The sequence below is a fragment of the Podarcis bocagei genome (genome assembly GCF_964188305.1).
Source record: "Podarcis bocagei genome assembly, chromosome: 14".
In the NCBI taxonomy this organism is placed as follows: Eukaryota; Metazoa; Chordata; class Lepidosauria; order Squamata; family Lacertidae; genus Podarcis; species Podarcis bocagei.
In genome coordinates this window covers 31,777,731-31,798,929 of record NC_138139.1, presented here as the reverse complement: position 1 = coordinate 31,798,929, position 21,199 = coordinate 31,777,731, and the positions used below count along the sequence as shown (strand labels likewise).

At 48.6% G+C, this 21,199-nt stretch overlaps 1 protein-coding gene across 3 annotated transcripts in view; it reads left to right on the top strand.

The window, feature by feature from the left end:
• Positions 1–20,294, top strand: part of GRID2IP (Grid2 interacting protein) — a 59,897-nt gene extending 39,603 nt beyond the window's left edge. For 2 of the 3 annotated variants that reach the window (XM_081170839.1, XM_081170841.1), the window contains 11 exons: positions 325–653; positions 2,028–2,468; positions 3,112–3,199; positions 5,125–5,214; positions 6,001–6,197; positions 7,974–8,129; positions 12,329–12,415; positions 13,438–13,567; positions 15,341–15,459; positions 16,568–16,732; positions 18,018–20,294. In XM_081170839.1, coding sequence (XP_081026965.1) covers positions 325–653; positions 2,028–2,468; positions 3,112–3,199; positions 5,125–5,214; positions 6,001–6,197; positions 7,974–8,129; positions 12,329–12,415; positions 13,438–13,567; positions 15,341–15,459; positions 16,568–16,732; positions 18,018–18,092 — 1,877 coding nt within the window. In that variant the 3' untranslated portion in view covers positions 18,093–20,294. The remainder of the gene's footprint in view (positions 1–324; positions 654–2,027; positions 2,469–3,111; positions 3,200–5,124; positions 5,215–6,000; positions 6,198–7,973; positions 8,130–12,328; positions 12,416–13,437; positions 13,568–15,340; positions 15,460–16,567; positions 16,733–18,017) is intronic. The other variant, XM_081170840.1, reaches the window with a different exon arrangement.
• The last annotated feature ends 905 nt before the right edge of the window (positions 20,295–21,199 follow it).

Genomic DNA, 21,199 nt, shown 5'->3' with positions numbered 1-21,199 from the left:
TTTCCCTCCCCATTTATTCCCCACAACAACTCTGAGGTAGGTTCGGCTGAGAGGCAGCGACTGGGTTGAGGTCACCCAATGAGCTTTATGTCAAATGGGGATTTGAACCCTGGTCTCCCAGGTTCTAGTCTGACCCTCTAACCACTACACTATGCTGTCTCTGCATATTAACTCCCTACTCTGCAGTGATTTGGTTCCATTCCAAGGTCTGCACATGTGGACATTCTGCAAACTCAGAGCTATAATTATCGGCTGCCCCGCCCCCTTTGCAGGGCAAGGCCAAATCCAACGGAACCACTTTGTTCCCTTTCCAACCCCCTGCAGGTGCACGGAAATCAGGCCTGAGCATCTCCTGGCAGAACGACCACCCTCCACCCGACCAGCCATGCTACTACCACTCGCACGGTGGGATCCCCTCCCCCTGCAGCACCGAATCCAACCCCTACGTCAGTCTGGACTGCAGCCCTGCCCCGTCCCCGAAGCACACAGGCTATGCCCTCAGCCCGCTCTCCCGGAGGAAGAAGCTCTTCACTTTCTCCCGCCCTCCACGTAGCCGGGATACGGACCGCTTCCTGGACGCTCTGAGTGAGCAGCTGGGGCACCGGATCACCATTGTGGATGACTTCCTCACGCCCGAGAATGACTACGAGGAGGTGGGAGAGAGAGAGTGGCGCTTTGCTGCTCCGGTAAAAAGTGCTGGGGGGAAGCTTCCGTGGCAAGTCTTCATCCTCTGACTGGGAACCTCGCCCCCTGCCACCCATCCCTGCACCCAGCAATTTCAATGGTGTAGGTGGGGAATGCTGGAACATGGTGGAATGGGCATCCCATAATGCTTCAAACTGTGGGCAAAACCAAGGCGATGCCCAGGGGCATTGTGGTTTGGTGCATATAGGACATAGGGTGAAGATCCATGGAATAAATTTGAATACAGTTTGCATATGCTAATTTATTTGCATGGAGGCCTCTCGATAAATGAAGGCTGGTAACTGGTGTCTTAATAATAATAATAACAATAATAATTTCAATTTATATCCTGCTCTTACTCCCAAAGGTTCCCAGGACAGCAAGCATATCAGCAACAATATTATTGATTGATATTGATTGCAGGGGGTTGGGCTAGATGATCCTTTGGGGCCCTTCCAACCCTACAGACCATCTTCAAGGGCAGCCCCCCCCCCCACAGTGCAATGCAGTAACTCAGGATGCCACCAGAGCACAGGCACCCAAGGCCAGGCTGGCCCAGTCCAGGAACTGCCCTGTAAGCAAGTTTGTTTTTACAATGAAGCCCCCTTCCCACCAGCCAACGAAGGGAGGTCCAGGAGATAACAAGGCCCAGTACAAATGGTGTTGGCCTCTGTCCCCCTGGGCCATCCCTTAACAATGCCAATGGCATCCTTTTGCATCCCAGAACCCCTCTTGGGAAAGGCATCTTATGGTGCTCTGAAGCTGCCTCATGAGATGACCCATCTATTTATTTATTGCCTAGAATTTATACACTGTTTGATTGGTTGTTTTTTTTAAAAAACACACACCCCCTCAAAGCAGCTCACATGGAGAACGAAACAATAAAATCATCAGCAAGAACAACTCTGTAAAACACTCAGAGGACAAAATCAACAATAAACTGAAAGCAGATTAAAGCACACACCAGCATTCTCTACCTCTGGATAGGCTTGTCTAAACACTACAGTGGTACCTTGGGCTAAGTACTTAATTAGTTCCAGAGGTTCGTTCTTAACCTGAAACTGTTCTTAACCTGAAGCACCACTTTAGCTAATGGGGCCTCTTGCTGCTGCCGTGCCACTCGAGCACGATTTCTGTTCTAAACCTGAAGCAAAGTTCTTAACCCGAGGTACTATTTCTGGGTTAGCGGAGTCTGTAACCTGAAGCGTATGTAACCCGAGGTACCACTGTAGTGTTTTCAAAAGGTGCCGAAAAGGTAAACAGCGAGGGTGCCTGCCTGACGTCCACAGGCAGGGAGTTCCAGAGTGCTTTAGCCATCTAATCTCTCGTCTTTCTCTCCCCAGATGAGTTTCCACGACGACCAGGGCAGCTACGTCACCAACGACATGAGCAGCGCCAGCGAGTACCTGAGCAGCAGCGAAGGCAGCTCCTTGACCTACTCCACCTTGTCCGATCACATCCCTCCGCCCCCCATCAGCCCACCCCCACTCCCGCCTCCGCTGCACTCCCACGAGCCCAAAGAGGAGCACCGGAGCACGGAGGCCGTGAAGAAGACTCCCTCCTCCTCCTTTCCTTCCTCCTCCGCCCCCCACCCCAAGCCCCCAGACAGCCACTCTCAGCAAGCCCCTCCACCCCCTCCCCCTCCCCTGCCCCCTCCGGTCCCCTGTGTTCTTCCTCCGGTGACTCAGGGCATCATTCAGCGCAGGAACGAGTCCAAGCACATGAGCGTCAAGCGGCTGCGCTGGGAGCAGGTGGAGAATTCCGAAGGCACCATCTGGGGACAGGTAATGTTGAGGAAGCTCCATTCAGTTCGCATTTAAAGGCACATCTCCCCACCCCCGCCACGTCCACCCACTCGGTTTCTACTCTCTGAAATAATAGACAGACCAAACCACAACCATCCTTTGAGATTTGCTCATCTCTGAATGTTGCGATCCAATTTTCCAGCTGAGTAATGTGCGGGAAAATGCAGGGCGTTCCAACTTTTCATATCAAGCGGGCCACAGGAGTACTTTGCGGGCGGTGTTCGTTTGTTTACTTTTGTGGGGCACAAACCTCCACATTTCTAGCTGTGAAGAAGTGCCCCAAATATATAGCAAGAGGCTGGAGCTGATCTTGTGGTCTGCAAGAGACAGATGAACATTGCAGATAACAAATCACTGTATTAAACCCAAGGGAAGTCTGTCTGGGAGGCTGCTCTCTCCAGCCACTTCCAGACCCAGCTATGATATTGCTTTAAATCCTTCTCTGCAGGGGAGGTGTGTGTGTGTGTGTGTGTGTCCCAGTGGTTGACCCCAAATTACCAGATAAAGGCCTGCTTGAGCACCACCCAAGTCCCTCTTGCATGCTTCTGATGTGGAAGAAAGAGCATGTTTACCCTCTGCTCTTGGCCTCTGGAATCCTTGACCACGCCTTTTCCTTGCGCAGCTCGGGGAGGACTCGGACTACGACAAACTGAGCGACATGGTCAAATACCTCAACCTGGAGTTGCATTTTGGAACCCAGAAGCCAGCGAGTGAGTCCTCCATCTGTCTGTCTGTCTCTCTCTCTCTGCAAGCACTGGCAGCCCTCATCTGCCAGATGCAGGTGGGGGGATGGAGGGAGAGAAACAAGAGCCGAGCCAATCTCGTCTTGGGGATCTTGCCAGAGTCCCCTCCATGGTCCTGAGATGGGCGCACAATTTGCACAATGGCTGCTTGTGAACCCTTGTCAAACTCTGTTGCTGCCCAGTCCCCTTTGGCTGTTGACATGGGAGAAGCATGACCATCTCCTTGCCATTGTCTTCTCTCCAAGGGGGTGGTTGTCTCTTTAAGGGGATTGTCTTCCCTCTGTGTTTCAATGGGCGGGGGCTCCCTTTGTTTTCTCTGTCCCATCATCCTGGTGTCTTGTGCGTCCTCCCCTTTTGGGTGGGCTACCAGGCCAAGCCCACCTTCATGTCCTTGAGTCATAGATTGAGAAGATGTGAGGGTGGCAACCGTGGAAAAGGCAGATTCCACACCTGAGATACTGTGTGCAATTCTGGTCTCCTCACCTCAAAAGAGGACATTGCAGAGTTGAGAAAGATCCAGGAAAGGAAAACCAGAACGATCAAGGGGCGGAGCAACTCCCCTATGAATAAGGGTTGCAATGTTTGGGACTTTTAAGTTCAGAGAAAAGGTGAGTCAGGGGTAATAGGTGGCGCTGTGGTCTAAACCACCGAGCCTCTTGGGCTTGCTGATTGGAAGGTCAGTGGTTTGAATCCCTGCAATGGGGTGCGCTCCTGTTGCTCTGTCCCAGCTCCTGCCAACCTAGCAGTTCGAAAGCATGTCAAAGTGCAAGTAGATAAAAAGGTACCACTGCGGCGGGAAGGTAAATGATGTTCCCGTGTGCTCTGGCTTCAGTCACAGTGTTCCGTTGCACCAGAAGTGGTTTAGTCATGCTGGCAACATGACCCGGAAAGCTGTCTGTGGACAAACACCAGCTCCATTGGCCTGAAAGCTAGATGAGCGCTGCACCCCATAGTCACTTTTGACTGGACTTAACCATCCAGCACTCCTTTACCTTTTACTATTTATAAAATTATACATAGCATGAAGGGGGTGGGGCAGATGTACTCTGAAACTAATGAAGCTTAAGCCTCAGGGCCCTAATCCTGAAGGAGCCCCAGAAGTTATTTTATTCTGCACTACCTCTCTGCTAAAGGGACATGGGTGGCGCTGTGGTCTAAACCACAGCGCCTAGGGCTTGCCGATCAGAAGGTCGGCAGTTCAAATCCCCGTTACAGGGTGAGCTCCCATTGCTCGGTCCCAGCTCCTGCCCACCTAGCAGTTCGAAAGCACGTCAAAGTGCAAGTAGATAAATTGGTACTGCTCTGGTGGGAAGCTAAGCGGCATTTCCATGCGCTGCTCTGGTTCGCCAGAAGCGGCTTAGTTATGCTGGCCACATGACCCGGAAGCTGTACGCCGGCTCCCTCAGCCAATAAAGTGAGATGAGCGCTGCAACCCCAGAGTCGTTCGCAACTGGACCCTAAGGTCAGGGGTCCCTTTACCTTCACCTCTCTGCTAAGGAGCAGGGGGCTAGTGGGGGTACAGCAAAGGTGAAGAGGCTTGGCAGGCAAATGAGAGAAGCCGAGGGGACTCTCTTGAGGAAGAAGCACTGCACGTGAGAGCCCCAGGTGGAGAAATAGGACAAAGAGTGGGTGAGCCATGATAGGACCGGGGTCTGGGATTTCCTGTGTATCTGACGTCTTGTCTTGCCTTTTGCAGCCGAGTGTCCTTCTTTCTCCAGCCGGGGGTGGGCAAGCTCAGGACGGCGCTCAAGGAACCCCCACCCAGCATGCAAACTTCCAGCCCTGCAAGCTCCGTTTGTTTCCATCCCATCCTGATCCCATCTGCTTCTTTTTTCTCTCTCTTCTCCCAAATCCCTCCGACCCCTGTCCTTATCTCTGATTAAATCTTTCAGTTTCTCTTCCAGAGCCGAGCCCCCTGCCAGAGTCCTTGAAAAAGAAAGATGTGGTTGAGATTCTGTCACACAAAAAGGCATATAACACATGTAAGTAGCGCCTGGTGAAGGACGCAGCAGGTCCAGGGGCCGAGAGGCAGGCAGGTAAACGAGAGAGAGAGATGTCTGCGCCAATACTGGTTGGGGTCTCTTTTGGCAGGACTCAGGGTGGGGCTGGAGACTGTGATATTTTTAGGGGTGCCAATCCCCTGAAGCACTGCAAGGCCTTCTGGTGCTCCCGTTGTGGGTTGGGGAACATTAAAGGTGCGGAAGAAATGTGCGCAGATTGTGTTTTTAAAGGGAACCAACCCAATTCATGCTTCCTGAACCAAAGCAGCATGCACAATGAGGTTCTCCCTTGCTTGAATTTTGCAATGCACTTTGCCAACCAAATATATACTGTGCCTGTTAGGGTAAAGTGAGCACAAAAATGCATATATTCGTGAAAATAACCAAAATGGACTGCATATGGGGAAATTGCACGCAAAAACGTGCATATTTCCTGAAACTTCAGCATGCATAAGTATTTTCATGCAGACTTACCAATATAAAATAAAGCATGGCCTCTAAGTCCTACACAAAGTAGACCCGTTGAAATGAATGATTCTCAGTTAGCCAGGCCTACTAACTTCAGTGGGCCTACTCTGAGTAGGACTAACACCCCAGAATCCTGGTGTGAAAATGGGGGGGGGGATGGACAAGACAGGGAAGAAAATGAGAACCTGAGATGGGCAGATTTGCCTGTCCTTTCAATGGGTGCACTTGTGCACTGGCCCTGTCGGTTCTGGGTTAGAAATCCTTGGCAGGGCGCCCACCCCGCTCTTCTTCTCTGCCCAGCCATCTTAATTGCCCACCTCAAGCTCTCCCACATCGAGCTGCGCCAAATCCTCTTGACCATGGAGAGCGACCGCCTGGAGGCTTCTCACATCAAGCAGCTGCTGCTCTATGCGCCTGATGCAGAGGAAGTGGAGCAGTACCACAATTACCAGGGCAGCCTCAGCAAACTCAGCGAGCCGGACCAGTTTGTGCTGCAGGTGAGTCTAAGCTAGTGGTTCCCGAATCTTTTCAGGCTCCCTTGGTCCCATAAATGCATCCCCAGTGCCGTCTACCCTATAAAAAGCAGTCTTCAGAATAGCAGTTTGCATGACCCACTAAGGAAGGTAACAACACAATAACATTCAGAACAGCAACAAACAAATGCACGTGCATTCAAAATCCAGTTCAAACTATTTTGTTTAATTAATGCCACAAAGTGGATGAGATTGATCCAGTGAACCCAGCTTTTCAAAGTCTGATAGTTATTTACCCTTCCAGCACCTCCCTGACACCCCCTTGCCTCTTAGCAACCCCCTAGCTAATCCCCTTGCCCCTCCCAGGGGGCACTACTGTCCACTTTGTGAACCACTAGTCTAAACCAGGGTTTCCCAAACTTGGCTCTTCACCTGTTTTTGGACTACAGTTCCCATCACCCCTGATCACTGGTCCTGCTAGCTAGGGATGATGGGAGTTGTAGTCCAAAAACAGCTGGCGACCCAAGTTTGGGAAACTCTTGTCTAAACCAAGGTGCTACACAAAGGCAGGGAAGTTGGCCCAGTGTCATGGCGAGGAGGGAGAGCGTCAGTCTGGCTGCATGGGGAGGGGGGCTGTGACCCACCGGGCCATGAATGGATTCAGGTCAGGTGTGTAGTTCATTGAAAGACCATGTGAGATTTGTCTGTTCTTCAAAACACACACACACACACACACACACACACACACACACACACACACACACGAGGCATAAGCACGCACAAGCTCCTGAGCACTCACCCTGATCTGTTTGCGCAAAAGTTGTACAGAGATTCGGCCATGCCTGATCTCTATTGATCACTCATCCTTAATTGTTTGTGGGGAGGTTAAATGACATTGAACATTCGTGCTCATTTGCTTATGGGGTGTTTCTATGTATTTCTGTCAATCATTTGCTTGTCCCACACTTTTCAATGCACTTCCCCATGATTTCTTAACCACAAAAAGTCAGTCTATTTTCCCCAGGTAGATTCCTTGCACAAGGGCAGCAGAATGCGTTAATCCACTTGAATTGGCCAAATTGGCACACTGCAAATTACTAACATTTTGGAGACTCCCGTAAATGCTTTTCAAGCTGGATCTATTCCCTTCTGACATTAAGGTCTGGAGAAGCTCACTGACAAAGAACTGGGAGGGGGATCCCATTCAGTTTGCAGTTAAAGGCCTGTGTCACGCTTTCTGAAACTGTTGTGCAAACCAAAGCACAGCAATCCTTCAAAATTCATACTTCTCTGAATTTTGCAGCCCAGTTTTCCAGCTCAGTAATGTGTACTAAAACACATTTGCTGTGGTAAAGCCTGCATTAAATGTGTATGTTAGTGAAAATAACACACAAAATCACACTCTATTAAGGAAAACTGCCTTGCAAAAATATGTATGTTAGGATAAATTTGCAGATGAATTTTCATGAGGATTTCTGCAAACTAATGTAATGCAATCTACACTTAAGATTGGATAAACGAGTAACTGAAATTGATAGATCCACCCATCCTTGCTGGCTTTGAGATAACCAAGATATGTTTCTATTAAACACCCTTGTCACTTTGTCTATAAAGCAGATGTGGGGAGGGTCAATTGAAAGAAGGGCCGGCTAGCCCTTGGTTCAGGGGCCTGATCTAGCCCCCACTCCAAGCAATTTTTCCTGCCCTGCCCAGACCTCAGCAATTTTGGTGGTAGCGAAAAGAGATGGTGGAATAAAGTGGGGACTCCCCTCCCTGTTTCCTTCCTCCTTCCTCTTCCAGATGCTTTTGGTACCCGACTACAAGACCCGCCTGCGCAGCCTCCACTTCAAGACCACCCTGCCGGAGAAGATGGAGGAGCTCACAGCCAGCTACGAGTGCATCTACAATGCCTCCCTGGAGCTGAAGAACAGCAAGAAGCTGGCCAAGATCTTAGAGGTCAGGAGAGGTGGTTTTGTTGCTCGTGTGCACCACCAGGGGGCAGCCGCTTCTCAGCCAAACTCAGCCAGAGTTTGGTGGCTCCTTCCCTCCCTTGCTCCTGGTTCCAGGGGTGGCAGGGCTTCACAACTCTAGGCATTTAGAATACAAACAGGCAAACTCACTTCTTACCCGACATCTTTGTTACTCCAGAATGGTACTCCCATGTTTTTCCAGTGCTTCTTTTGAGAAATCTGACAAAGGAATGGAACAGAAGCACAATCCTGGAGCGATTGTGCATCTTTTTTTTTTTGCAAAGGACTGCAACAACAATAACAACATCAACATTTTTAATTTGTATACCGTCTTTCTATCTTACAATACTCAAGGCTGTTTACAAGCTGAAGAAACAAAAAAATGTACATCTTATGACAATCTAATGCAATACAAAAATGTGATAATAAAACATAACATTAGAACAAACAACCTACATCAAAAAAGTAACATTCAACAATCATTGGAGTGGTATAAAATAATATCAGCATATAAAAGTTACAGAAATTCGCCCTTAAATTTACGATAAATAATTTCTAAACTATAATCAGTAAAAGAACGGCAAGCCACAGTACATGAAATAATACAATACAAATTGAGAAGCAGAGACTAGAGGGTGGAGCAAGGCAGGTGGAAAGAGGCCTTGCCTGATGGAGTCTCTCCTTGACATGGGAATGGAAAAAAGTGCAGTCCAAAATGCCCCTTTCTTTTCAGCTGAGCTTTTCTGGGATGCAGGTGCAGCCAGGGAGAGCTTTGGCTAGCCTGTACTCTCCTTCCCCACCTCTCCACCCAGCCCGCTTTCTAAAATAAAAATAAAAATATCTATCTTATGCGTGAGAGGAAGGACTGTAGCTCAGTGGTAGAGCAGCTGTTTCACATACAGAAGGTCCCAGGTTCAATCCCCAGCTAGACCTCCAGGTAGGACCTGCGGGGAATATCTCCCACCTGAGACCCTGGCGAGCCACTGCCAGTCAGTGCAGACAATACTAAGCTAGATGGACCATGGTCTGACCAAGTATGTGTCAGCTTCCAATGTTCCTCCTCCACTCTCAGAGGCTCAGGTGGTGGCAGTCCAGGGCAGGGCCTTCTCTATGGTGGCCCCTTAAGTTGTGGAACTCCCTCCCCACAAAGGTGTGCCTAGCACCTTCATTATACAGTGTTCGGAGAATGCTGAAGATGCGCCTCTTTACCCTGGCTTTTGACACTGGGAGGCGTATGTTTGTAGGATGCACCTTATTTTTGTATTTGTAAGTAGCTTCAAATTGTTTTTAATATGGAGTTTTTATAATATATTTTTATTGAATTTCCTTTTTTATATATAAATTAATTTCAAATGGAATAATTACATTGTTTCATGTTCTGACTTCCCACCCAAACCTCCACAGTGTTTTTGTTCAAGACCTTTTCTACTGCATTATATAGCTAACTCTCCTCTATTACAGAAACCCGTCTCATACAATTTATCGTTTTTCTTCTGCTGCTCCTATCTCGAATCCTGCCCACGATTTCATTTGACTGGTTTATTTTTTTCAAGTAGTTCACAAAAGGTCCCCATTCTACTCTAAAAAGTTCATTATTTCAATCTCTTAATGTTGCCGTCAACTTTGCCATTTCCACATAGTGCAGTACATTAAAGTTTTTAATATAGTATTTTAACGCTGCAACGTGTAACCCATTCTGGAACCTTTGGGTGAAGGCTGGGCAATAAATAACTAAATAATGTTCCTTATTTAAAGCTGCCCAATTTGCTGGCCATCAGAAGGGGTGAAGCACCCCTGCTCCTAACAATCTTCTCTTCTCCAAATCCTCATTTCCCAAGCTAATTTCCTTCCAGGGTGAGCGGCTCTGGGGCTTCGCCACACGTGTTCGTTCATCTGTAGTGTGTAGTTGGCCCCCCAAGGGAGAAAAAGAGGCCAGAGGACCTGGCGGGTTCCCAAACTATTCTTCACACCCACTGATGAGGCCACGAATCACGCCTGGTTAACAGCACAGCGTCCTCAGCCGGCTGTTGATTAACCCAAAAGTTATGTTCAAGACGTGGCATGCACTGGGTTCTCGCCCCATCCCCGTCTTGGTCTGCCCTTGGGACTCCTGGAGACATAAAGCTCATCTTTGACCCAAGGGAGGGGTTAGAAACTCACACAAATGCAGGGAGTGTTGGGGCAACAGTGCAGTGAATGGAAGGTGACCAGAGGCAGAGGTTTTTTTCACTGGGTCTCTTCCCAGCCTTCCTTAGCTTAATAATAATGTTTTATTATTTGTACCCCACCCATCTGATTGGATTGCCCCAGCCACTCTGGATGGCTTCCAACATATATAAAAACATAATGAAACATTACACATGAAAAGCTTCCTCATGCAGGGCTGCCTTCATATGTCTTCTAAAGGTTATATAGTTACTCATCTCCTTGACATCTGATGGGAGAGCGTTCCACAGGGTGGGTGCCACTCCTGAGAAGGCCCTCTGCCTGGTTCCCTGTAGCTTCACTTCTCACAGGGAGGGAACCGCCAGAAGGCCCTCGGAGCTGGACCTCAGTGTCTGGGCTGAACGATGTGCTTGGAGATGCTCCTTCAAGAGGCAACATCCTGCAAGAGGCAAGAGGCAACGTGATAGAAATTTAAAATTTTTCACATGGTCCGGAGAAAGCAGAGAGAGAAAAGTGGTTCTCCCTCTCTCTTAACACTGGAACTCGTAAGCATCTGATGAAGCTGAATGCTGGAAGATGCAGGACAGATTTTTTTAAAAAGCCATTCTTCTTGCAGTTAAACTGTCGAACTCCCTTCCACAGGAAGCAGTGATGGCCACCAATTTAGGTGGGTTTAAAAGACGATTAGGCAAATTCACAGAGGAGAGGGCTATCGATGGCTATTAGCTTTAATGGCTCTGCTCTGGCTCCAGTGTTGGACACAGCAATGCCTCTGAACGCAAGTTGCTGGAAACCACGGGAAGGAAGAGTGCACTTGTTCTCATGTTCTGCTTCTGGTTTCCCATTGAGGCATCTGATTGGCCCCTGGACTAGGTGGGCCATTGTCCTGATCCAGCAGGTTATTCTTATGTTCTCCCCCTTTGCAAAAAAATTCAGTGTACGCTTAAGCAGTTCTTTGACAAAAGCCAATGGAAAGCTGCCATATATTGAATCAGACCCACTGGTTCATCTAGGTCAGTTCTGTGTGCACTGACTGGCAGCAGCTCTCCAGGGTTTCGGAGAGGGAGTCTTTGCCAGCCATCCTTTGAGATACTAAGGATTGAAACTAGAATCTTCATGCAAGGCACATGCTCTATCACTGAGCTAAGACACTTTCCCCAAGCAACAGAGAAGAAAAACTTAACAGCTAGAGGTTCCCTATTTCCAGAGGTCAGCATCAAATACCTAATGGCACCTGTCATTTCCCAGTTCTGCTTTTACCAAGAGAAATGGATGGGAAGGACTCTGGGGGATCTGTGACTCTGGGGGTTGGACTAGATCATCGTGTGTGCCTTCCAACTCTACAGTTGTATAATTCTATAAGAAATTTATGCATATAGGACTCCTGAACCATAGCTGTGGATCTTGGGTGCAGAAAAAATATGGCAGGGTTTTGCCCCACCTTGCCCTGGTGGACAGCAAGAGCTATTCAACAGTCAAACAAACTACCATGGAAGGTCATTGGAGGTTTCTACGCAGAGGTTGGATGACCACCTGTCGGGGAGTCTTCAGCTGTGAATCCTGCATTGCAGGATGTTGGAGGAGATGACCCTTGTGGTCCCTTCCAAGCCTACAATTCTGTGACCAGCTTCTCCTGAACAAATTCCTGATGGGATTTAGCATGTTTGGTGCTGCAGGGAAATCTATCTGGGGGTGGACTGGAAGGTGATCTGAGCAGCTGATGTGTTTTCAGCTCCTTGTGTAGCAGAAGTCGGTCCGACTTGTGAAAACAATGAAAATGCATTGTGCGGAATTGGACCTCGGTCTTGTGTAGACCACCCTTTGCCAACCTGATTTCCTCCCAGTAGTTTGGACTACAATTCCCATCAGCCGCAGCCAGCATGACTCTATGTTGCTGGCGTTGCTGGGAGTTGCAGTCTGAAGTGTTTGAAGGCCACCATCTTGTGGGAGGTTCTACCTCAGGGTTGGGAAGAGAGGAGGCTCCTTTGACTGGCTACTCACAAGAAATTCCCTTTGCAGTTTGTGCTGGCCATGGGCAACTACCTGAATCATGGGCAACCAAAGACCAACAAAACAACCGGCTTTAAGATTAACTTCCTCACTGAGGTAAGTGGAGTTGGAGCAGCATTCCTGAATTGCAAGGGGCTGGGTCCCTTCCAACTTGACAGTTTTGTGATTCAACGAGCCCTCCGAGGGGAGAGGCATTCTCTCTTGGCTGATGGCATGAGTGGTGGTCCCTGAACCTGGGGGCCAAAATGCGGCCCTCCAGGCCTACCTGTCAGGCCCGCATCCCCAGGCCACACCTCTCACCAGCTCAAGTGCTTTTGCCTGGGCTGATATGTGTCCTCAAACAGGGTGATGCTTCTTGCTTCCTGGGCAGAGGATGGAGAGAGATGAGTGCATTTGTAGAAACCTCAGGCTTCTGTGTGGGCAAAATATTCGCTTTCAAGATACTCTCTGCTACAGTCGTCAACCAGAAGTCCAGATGGGGAAGAGGGTGGTGCTTGTGCCCATTTAATAGCTGTGAAGGACTAGGGATTTCCCCTGGTCTAGCCTGCCTTGCAAGTTTCATCTGCTGAAATCATCAACCTCTGTGCAACAATTGCTTGTGAAATGTATATCCCGCCCTTCTTCCCAATAGGGAACTCAGTGTGGTTCAGAACAAAAAGGAAAGACAAACCCACAGCCTTTCTCAACTTGTGGGTCCCCAGATGTTGTTGGACTACAACTCCCATCACCCCTAGCTAGCAAGGGCAGAGCTCAGGGATGATGGGAGTTGTAGTCCAACAACATCTGGGGACCCACAGGTTGAGAACTGCTGGACCTTAGAACATTTCACATTTAAATCACAATCAGCTCATTAAATAGTTGCAGATTATTACCACAGTGCAATTCACCAGCAAAACAAAGGGCAGGAACTGCCCTGTCCTTTTATTCCTGCTTGCCCTCTGGGTCACTTCCAGCTTTAGTTCTATGATTCTTTTGCACCCATGTGGACCAGAAACTTTGATGCAGTGGCAAATGCCTGCGCCGAGTCAGCTACATTCTCAGGCTGAGCTGCTTGTGGCTTAAAGTTCCACTGGCAGCCTTCACTTCCAACCCTCCACCTTCCCTTTGCTTTGTTCCAGCTGAATACCACCAAGACTGTCGATGGAAAATCCACCTTCCTGCACATTCTTGCCAAATCCCTTAGCCAACATTTCCCAGAACTCCTGGGCTTTGCCAAGGACCTGCCCACCGTGCCACATGCTGCCAAAGGTAAAACGAACGAGGATGGAGTACCTAGGAAACGGGCTCTGCAGATGGTTTACACGACAACTCCCATCAGCTCCAGCCAGCTGTGCCATCCTGGGACTCACAGAGGTTATAGACCAAAACATCTGGGGGGCATCAGGTTGCAGGAAGGCTGCCAAGCCCTTATTTTGGTCCATAGAAAAATGCCTATTCCTGAGCCAGGCCCTTAGTCCAACTGGTGCAATATTGTTGACACTGACTGGAAGCAGGAGCTTTCCAGGGTTTCAGACAGGGGCCCTCCCAGAACACCCCCATCCCCGAGATGCCATTGAAGATGGAACCTGGGGCAGATTCTCTAACCACTGAGCTACAGCCCTTTCCATGAGGGGTTCCACGCTAGACTCTTTTATTCTTTGCTTTCCTGTACTTAGCGGGAATGAAACAGAGGTTCCACACAGCTTTTTAATCCCTTCATCATTCCTTTTTAAAAAAATGCAAAAAACCAATTATTTACAGAAGAAATGGATCATGCCTATTCAGTAATAAGTTTGGTTCAGCAAAGGGCTTTCCCCAGGCATCTTGAAAGCTTCCTCCTGCCAGGTTAAGCTTCCAGTTTCATTGTTTCCCATAGACTTGAGCTGGGGGATTAGTGAGGAAGGGTCTCCTTTCCCCCTAGATGAGCCTCTGTAAGTTGCCTCAGGGACAGTTTCGGGGAGTGGGGCAGAGTGGCTGGGAGAGGCTTTGGGAAATAGCCAGCTAAATCCTTCTATTGGCACAAGGATTTAAACTTGTGCAATGGAACTCGCCTCCCTAAATCTGTCCTGGGGTTTCCTGCACTCTCGAGCAGATTTGGGGAGCGGGGAGATGGGGTGGGGGAGTTCCATTGCACAAGCTTAAAACCTTATGCTGATTTGCACTACATTGGAGGCCTTAGGGATCGCCTGAACCCTTCTATCCCAGCTCGATCAGTGAGATAATTTGTAAGAGCATTGGCCGTCATTCCGTAGGTTGGCAAGGCTCATGCAACATAGAAACCAAGCCATTTGAGGCATGCTTTGCTGCTTCTGCTCTCATGTGTCTTTGTCACATGACACAGCCCAGTCCGGTGGAATGCTCTGCCACTAGAAATTCAGCAGGTGCCTTCTGTGCCAGCTTTTAAATGCTTGCTGATAACTTTTCTATTCTGCCAGGCCTATGCAAGCAATTAAGAATACATCTTTCCATGATGGTTAGTTGATATAAGTTTTTAACTTTTTAATGGTGTGGTTCCGTGTTTTTAACGCTATAAACCACTTTGGTGTATATTTTTTATGACACAGTGGTATACAAATATCTTTTATGAACCAACCAGCCAAAAAGCCCATGGTTTCTCATTTCCAGCTTAGTTTGTTTTCCCCATCGCACACTTTCTAGTGGTGAACTAGTCATAGGAAAGAAGGAAATCAGAAACCAGGAAGAGAAGAATTTCAGGAAGGAATGGGGAAAATTTATAATGTATTTAAGAGAACATTGTAAACAACTAAAAACTTTGGTAGGATTTGAGTAATGCTTGTAATTTTTTAAACAAATTAGAGAAAATAAGATAAGCAGTAGGGAAAAAAAGGTTTGATAATGGTACCCATGGAAGTGCCGAGGGATGTCAAAGGATGCAGAGAATTCTAAATGAAGAGGTGAATGTGTGCTTGAATTTAATTTAAATTTGTTATGTAAAACTTAATAAAAATATTTTTTTAAAAAAGGAAAGAAGGGGACATATCTGTCAGAATCCTCTTGTCTCTACTGCTTTTTCTTCCGCAGTGAACCAGAGAACATTAATGGCTGACCTCCACGACCTGCACACCACCATTGCTGAGATTGAGGTTGCCTGCCAGAACATGGGGGATTCCCCAGAGGACAGGTTTGTGACAGTGATGGATGTATCCTTTGATTGAAAAGGCCAGTGCGCTGCGGACATCCTCTCCAGCCCAGGGGTGTAGTGTAGTGTGTGTGGGGGGGCAGGGGCGCTATAGCCCTGGGCACACACAGGGATCCCCGTTCTGCCCTGCCTGCCACTGGGGGTCTCTGTGCCCTTGCTGCCACGTCCCTGGTCTCCTTGCTGAATGGCCGCACAGCCAGCATCAGGAGGAGTCGCCTGCCAAGGGCCACGTCAGCCCGCAAGGCTCCGCCCTGCTTCCATCCTGATTTGCTTGCAGGGTGTCTTCCCATGAACCATTTGTTTATCTCACATTTTCCAACACATTTCTCTGTCACTTCCCGAGGTGCAAAATGCTGGATTCAGTTTCAAAGTGGATTTGTTGTGTTGCAGAGACAGAGCAATTCAATCCTCTTTAATTGCACAAACCCAAGTCTATGTTATGCACTCAAATTAATCCTGCAAAATAGTGGTACTGAACAGACCCTTTGTATTCATATTGATTTGGCCCCTGCAGGAGATTTGTTAGCAGGAGCCCCCCCTGGGGCATGGACCCCCCAAAAAAACCTTTTCACTATTGTCCCCAAGCATTTCTGAATTTGGGGGAATTTTAATTGGAGGTGCTCTTGATACCTAGGTAGGATATCAATTTGAGTGAATACATTAGTCTGAAATGATGTTATCTGGAGACAATTTGGAAGTAATAAGTGGGGGGAGAAATATTTAAAGAGGAGCTAATCTGGAGTGATTTAGAGTGGAGTGCAAATTAACCAAGGAAATGAGTGCGTGTGATTTGGATGGGGAATTAGGTGGCTTCTGCTGCCTGTGACATTTAAAAGCCTAAATTTGCACCTGTTCATATAAATTGGCATTTGATAATTTTATGCTAGTTTTATGGAACGAACCTTTTTAGTGCTTAGCAACACTTCTGGGCTCCCATGTGTATCCCTGTGCATAAAATGGCTGTGGGTTTGTTTTCTTTATCTCATAATTGGGATAAATGGAGTGGGGGGCTGATTGGAGTCTGTTCAGTGGTTCTCCTCTTAAGTACTGGCAGCCCAGGTACGCAGAGGCAGTGGCAGAGTTTATCCTCCTTAGCCATCCTCCTCAAGGCTTTCCTGGAAAGTGCTCATCCCACCATCCAGTCCCTGAGTGACCTGCAACACAGAGCCATGGATGAGTTTGGCAAAGTTTTGTCTTTCTTTGGGGAGGACTCCAAAGTCACAACCTCTGAAGCATTCTTCGGCATTTTCGCTGAATTCATGAGCAAGTTTGAGGTTTGTTTCCAACTTACAAATAATACAATTGTTTTTTTTAATGCATTATTTCCGTGATACCTTTTGTGGCCACTGGCCTGGTCAGTACTGCTCATAATACCATAAAAACGCAGGACTGCATACAACTAGGGAGGGTGGAAAATTCAGAAAAAGAGTGAAACTGGAGTGGAAATGGCTGAGGTTTGCTTAGTTGTCCCATGCCTAGAACAGAAGTTGAAGCAGCAGATATGATTGGAATTATATGATTGGGATTCACTGTTGTTGTTGCAAGCGACCCAGTTCATTGCATTCACCGCACCGCCCTTTGCATTGTTTTCTTGTACCAAAATGAATGGGATGGGAGAACAATGGTAACATAACTTACGTAATTAATTTTGTAAACTAAGTTGCGCAGTTTCACTGCAGTGGACTGTGAGATGGATAATGCCACTTTGGGCAGAAGGTTGACTGCAGCAGAACAGAAACAGCACTGCTTGCGACAAATACAGGGCAGAAGGGGAAACGGTGTCTTCTTACACCTCCTATATCCAGCGTTAGTTCTACTCAGAGAGTAGGCCTTTCGAAATTAAAGGACCTAAGTGCGTCATGTCTATTATTGTTATTCAGACCCACTGAAATTAATGTTGGACGCACGTCATACAACCTGAAATGAAGAAAGACAGAAGCACTTAACAATCATTAAAAAATATGTGTACCAGGAAATTCCATCGCATGCAGGTGGTGAGGGGGGTTTCTGCTGGTTGGAGCGAATAGTTGGCTCTGCATGTGAAACCTCAAGAGTTAAGAAACCCCAGAGGACAGGACAGTCTTGGAGAAGGGCATCCTTTGCCAAACTGGGGCCCTCCAGATGTTTAGAATAACATTTCCCATCAGCTGGGACAGCTGGAGTGACCCACAGTCGAGCACCTGTATTGCAAGCAGAAGGTCCCAGGTTCAATCCCCGATGGCATCGCCAGGTAGGGCAGGGAGAGAGTCCTTGCCTGGAACCCTGAAGTGCTGATGCCAGTCAGTGTGGACAATACTGAGCTGGAGGGACCAAAGGTCTGATTGAGTATAAGGCAGCTTCCAGCATTTGGGTCGCAATTTGCTACAATGTGATTTGCCAGAAGCCCTGAGTTGTCCCCTTTTGACTGGCAGGCCTCCGGTAGAGCTTAAGAGAAGCTTGCCATTGCACCAAAGGGGAAAGCCTTCCCTGTTGGACACCCCCTTGTGTGTTCTTCGCTTGGTCTTCTCTTTGGGGAACCCCCAGGGCTGCCTCTCACACCTCCTCCTTCTCTCCCCGCAGCGCGCCTTCAGCGACGTGCAGGCTGGCGGTGAGCCCCAGCGCAGCCCCAGGATGACCCCGCCTCTTGCCTGGTGATGCAACAGCCTGTCAGCCGTTGGGTGTGGCCAAGAGAAGATGAGGGGGCTGCATCTCTGCTTGGCTTGGGAACTGCCGGAGAGAGAGAATGAGGGACCATCACTTTGTGCTCTTTCTGGTGCTGGAGAAAACACCTCTGTGGCCCCCATTGTGGACCTGGATGCAAGAGAGCAGGAAGTAGGAGTTGCATCAGCAGCCCTGCTGGCTGTGGGACCCTCTGGGTGTTTGTGGCTTTCTACAAACTGTTGAGGGACCAGATTTTTTTCTCCCCTCCATTCAGGACATGCATTCCTTTAGCCCACCCAATCCTAAGCCTGGCATGTTAGTGGATGGCTCAGGGCGCTGAATCCCTGTGGGTTGTTTTTTGTTTTAAAGCCCTAGATCTCCCACCCTTTCCCTCCCCACTTCTTTTAAAGCATAAACTTTTTTTTTAAAAAAAAAAACTTTGCTTATAGGGAAACTGGACACACTGCCTAGTGCAGTACTGGCAAGACCCCAGACCCACTCGCCATTCTAATTTGTGTGTGACCCAATCCACATAGAGGGCACCAGACCCAGAAAATCCTGTTCGGTATCTGGTAGCTCAGAGTAAGCCCTGACAGCAAGAGCAAGAAGTTTGGGCTTCCATTCCCTGAAAAGTTCAGCTTAAAATTTATTTGTATAAATCACCACGTGCAAATCCTGTTCTGCACATTTGTATCACAGGGCTGATTCTGGCAACACCCCTGCGCTGAGCTGTGAGACCCAGGACACAGAGAGGGACCGGCAGAACTGCCTTTCATTTCACCCCTAAATTCCATGGGCCTTCATGAGGAGTCTGGCTTTTGGTTTCATCCAACCAGTTTACTGTTGCATCTGGGCAGGGCGGGAGGAGGGAGGTTTGTGCACCAATTCCCCAAACAGCTTCTCCTTGGGGGATTCTTTGATGCCCCTGGCAGGTATCTAAAGTTGCCCAGGCCTAGACGCTTTGCTCTTTCACTCCTTTGCCACAGCTAGTCCTGGTTACCCTCTGGGCTCTGCAACCTGCTCCCAAAAAGGGGTGTCCATATCATCAGAAACACATCAGGCCAGTCGTCTGGGGAACGCTTCTGCCCCAGCCGGTTCACCCTGGCAAATAAGATGGAAAGCATCCAGGACTGATCACTCCCTGAAGCTGCACTCTGCTCCCTGGGAAGGCTTCTTCCTCATCTGGTGCTCTCCATATATTTTGGAATGCAACACCAGCCCACATGAGGGGCACCAGGCCGGGGGATGCTTGCCTGGGCTGTGGCAAAGCATCTTTCAGCACAGCAGAGCGAGTGGAGTTGCTCATCGCTCCATGAAATACAAGGAGCTGCCTTATACTGAGGGATGCTGTGTGCAGCCCAGGACCAAGCAGAAGCTTTTCTGTTCCCCACCTGCCCCACTTACTCTAGGTTCTCTTAGATGGAAATTAAACCCAGGACTTTATTTTATCTCCATCCCACCACCTGTTGTGCTTCAGGAAGAAGCCACCTTTCCCATCTAACCTTTTCTCTCCATGCCACTCTGGAGGAAGCAGCTTCTTGGTAGCCTTGGCCAAAAGCACAGACTCGTCACCACCCAGTGCATTAACTACACTTGACCTTAGTGGGCTCTTGGGCTTTTCATTTTTTTTAATTCTTCCGTTGTTGTTTTTAAACCCGGCCCAACTGTACCATCCCCTTGCTGCAAACTGTTTCGTCTTGCGCTGCTTCAAGTGCCAGGTATTGGCGTCTCTCTTCGCCATAGCTGAGCCACCCAGGTTCCCATTTGTGGTTCGTCCAACCTTCCTCCAACCTGGTGCCCTCCAGATATCTTGAACTACAACTCCCATCAGCCTTAGCTGGCGTGACCATATGATGCTAGGGCTGATGGGAGTTGGAGTTCAAAATCTTGGGAGGGCGCTGGGTTACCAGGAAGGCTGACCAGTAACCAGCCTTGCCACTGGATGATCTGTGCTGTGTCCAGCTAATCTTGTTCAAGGAGCTTTTCGAGGCTGTTGTATGATTGTTCTGACTTGACATTGCAAAGTGACAGAGCCAGGTCCCCCTCTTTGTTTCCAGACAATATCTTCTTGTGATGTTTTTTGATGATTGAAGAGCTCCTATCAAGGACGATGTATATATGCCTGGAGCTGAGTTTCCATCCAACTTGACATGCTCCCCTCCAATAAAGTGATGCTGTCCTTGCAGCAAAACCTTTTGCATGTGCAACGTTACATCACTTTGATCCCTGATGTGAGACCAAGCCTCTGGTTTGTTTCTGGAGCTGGCCAAAAGATTGCCGCAGTGCAAATGTGGTTTGGGTGGCATTCAGAGCTCTCTCTCTCTCTCTCTCTCTGGGTGGGTGGATGTTGATGGTGCACAAAGGCAGGAAAAGCAGAGTGTGGCATTGTGTAGGCTGCAGCTTCTTGAGACACTCAGGTTTTTAAAACACTCATTTCTGGTTCATTTGGGTTGCAACGATATGCTTGCTATTGTGAGTGCAAGGCTTGGTGATATCTTACAAGCTGAGCAGGCAGGTAGGGAGAGGTGACCAGGCATTGATTGGGTCCCCAGTGGGATGGATGCAGCTGTGTTCATCCTTCTCTATAGCAGCCCTTGCTTGAGGGCACAGCCTCTTCTCTCCTCCCCCCTTGCAAGTCAATGGAGAGATCAGTCCATCCATTAGCTTTCACTAATCATTGGTGCAGGTGCATCTGGAGGTATCCAAGGAGGGGAGAAAGGTGACCTTTCAAGAGCCACCCACTTCCAATTTAAGGACAGCTGATTACAGTGACATTTGCCACAGAGATGTGAGTTAAAGAAACATAAGGAAGGCAATGCAGAGCAAGCAACTGAAGACCCATTGTCCTCTTTGCTGCAGCAATGGGGAACTGCTGGCTATCCAGCTGTTGTTTGGGCCAGCCAGGATGTTTTGCTCCTAGAGGCAAAACTGAAAATGCTGCCCCAGCCTCCTCCTCCACCTCTGCCATGTACCTGCCCACCACCCTCTGCCGTTTGCCCACCCAGAGGGTGGCAGATGCACAGTAGAGGAGGAGGTGGTGGCGGTTCTGTCACTCCTCCCAGCTGCTGAGAGCCTGCCACCCTGAGGCAACTGCCTCAACG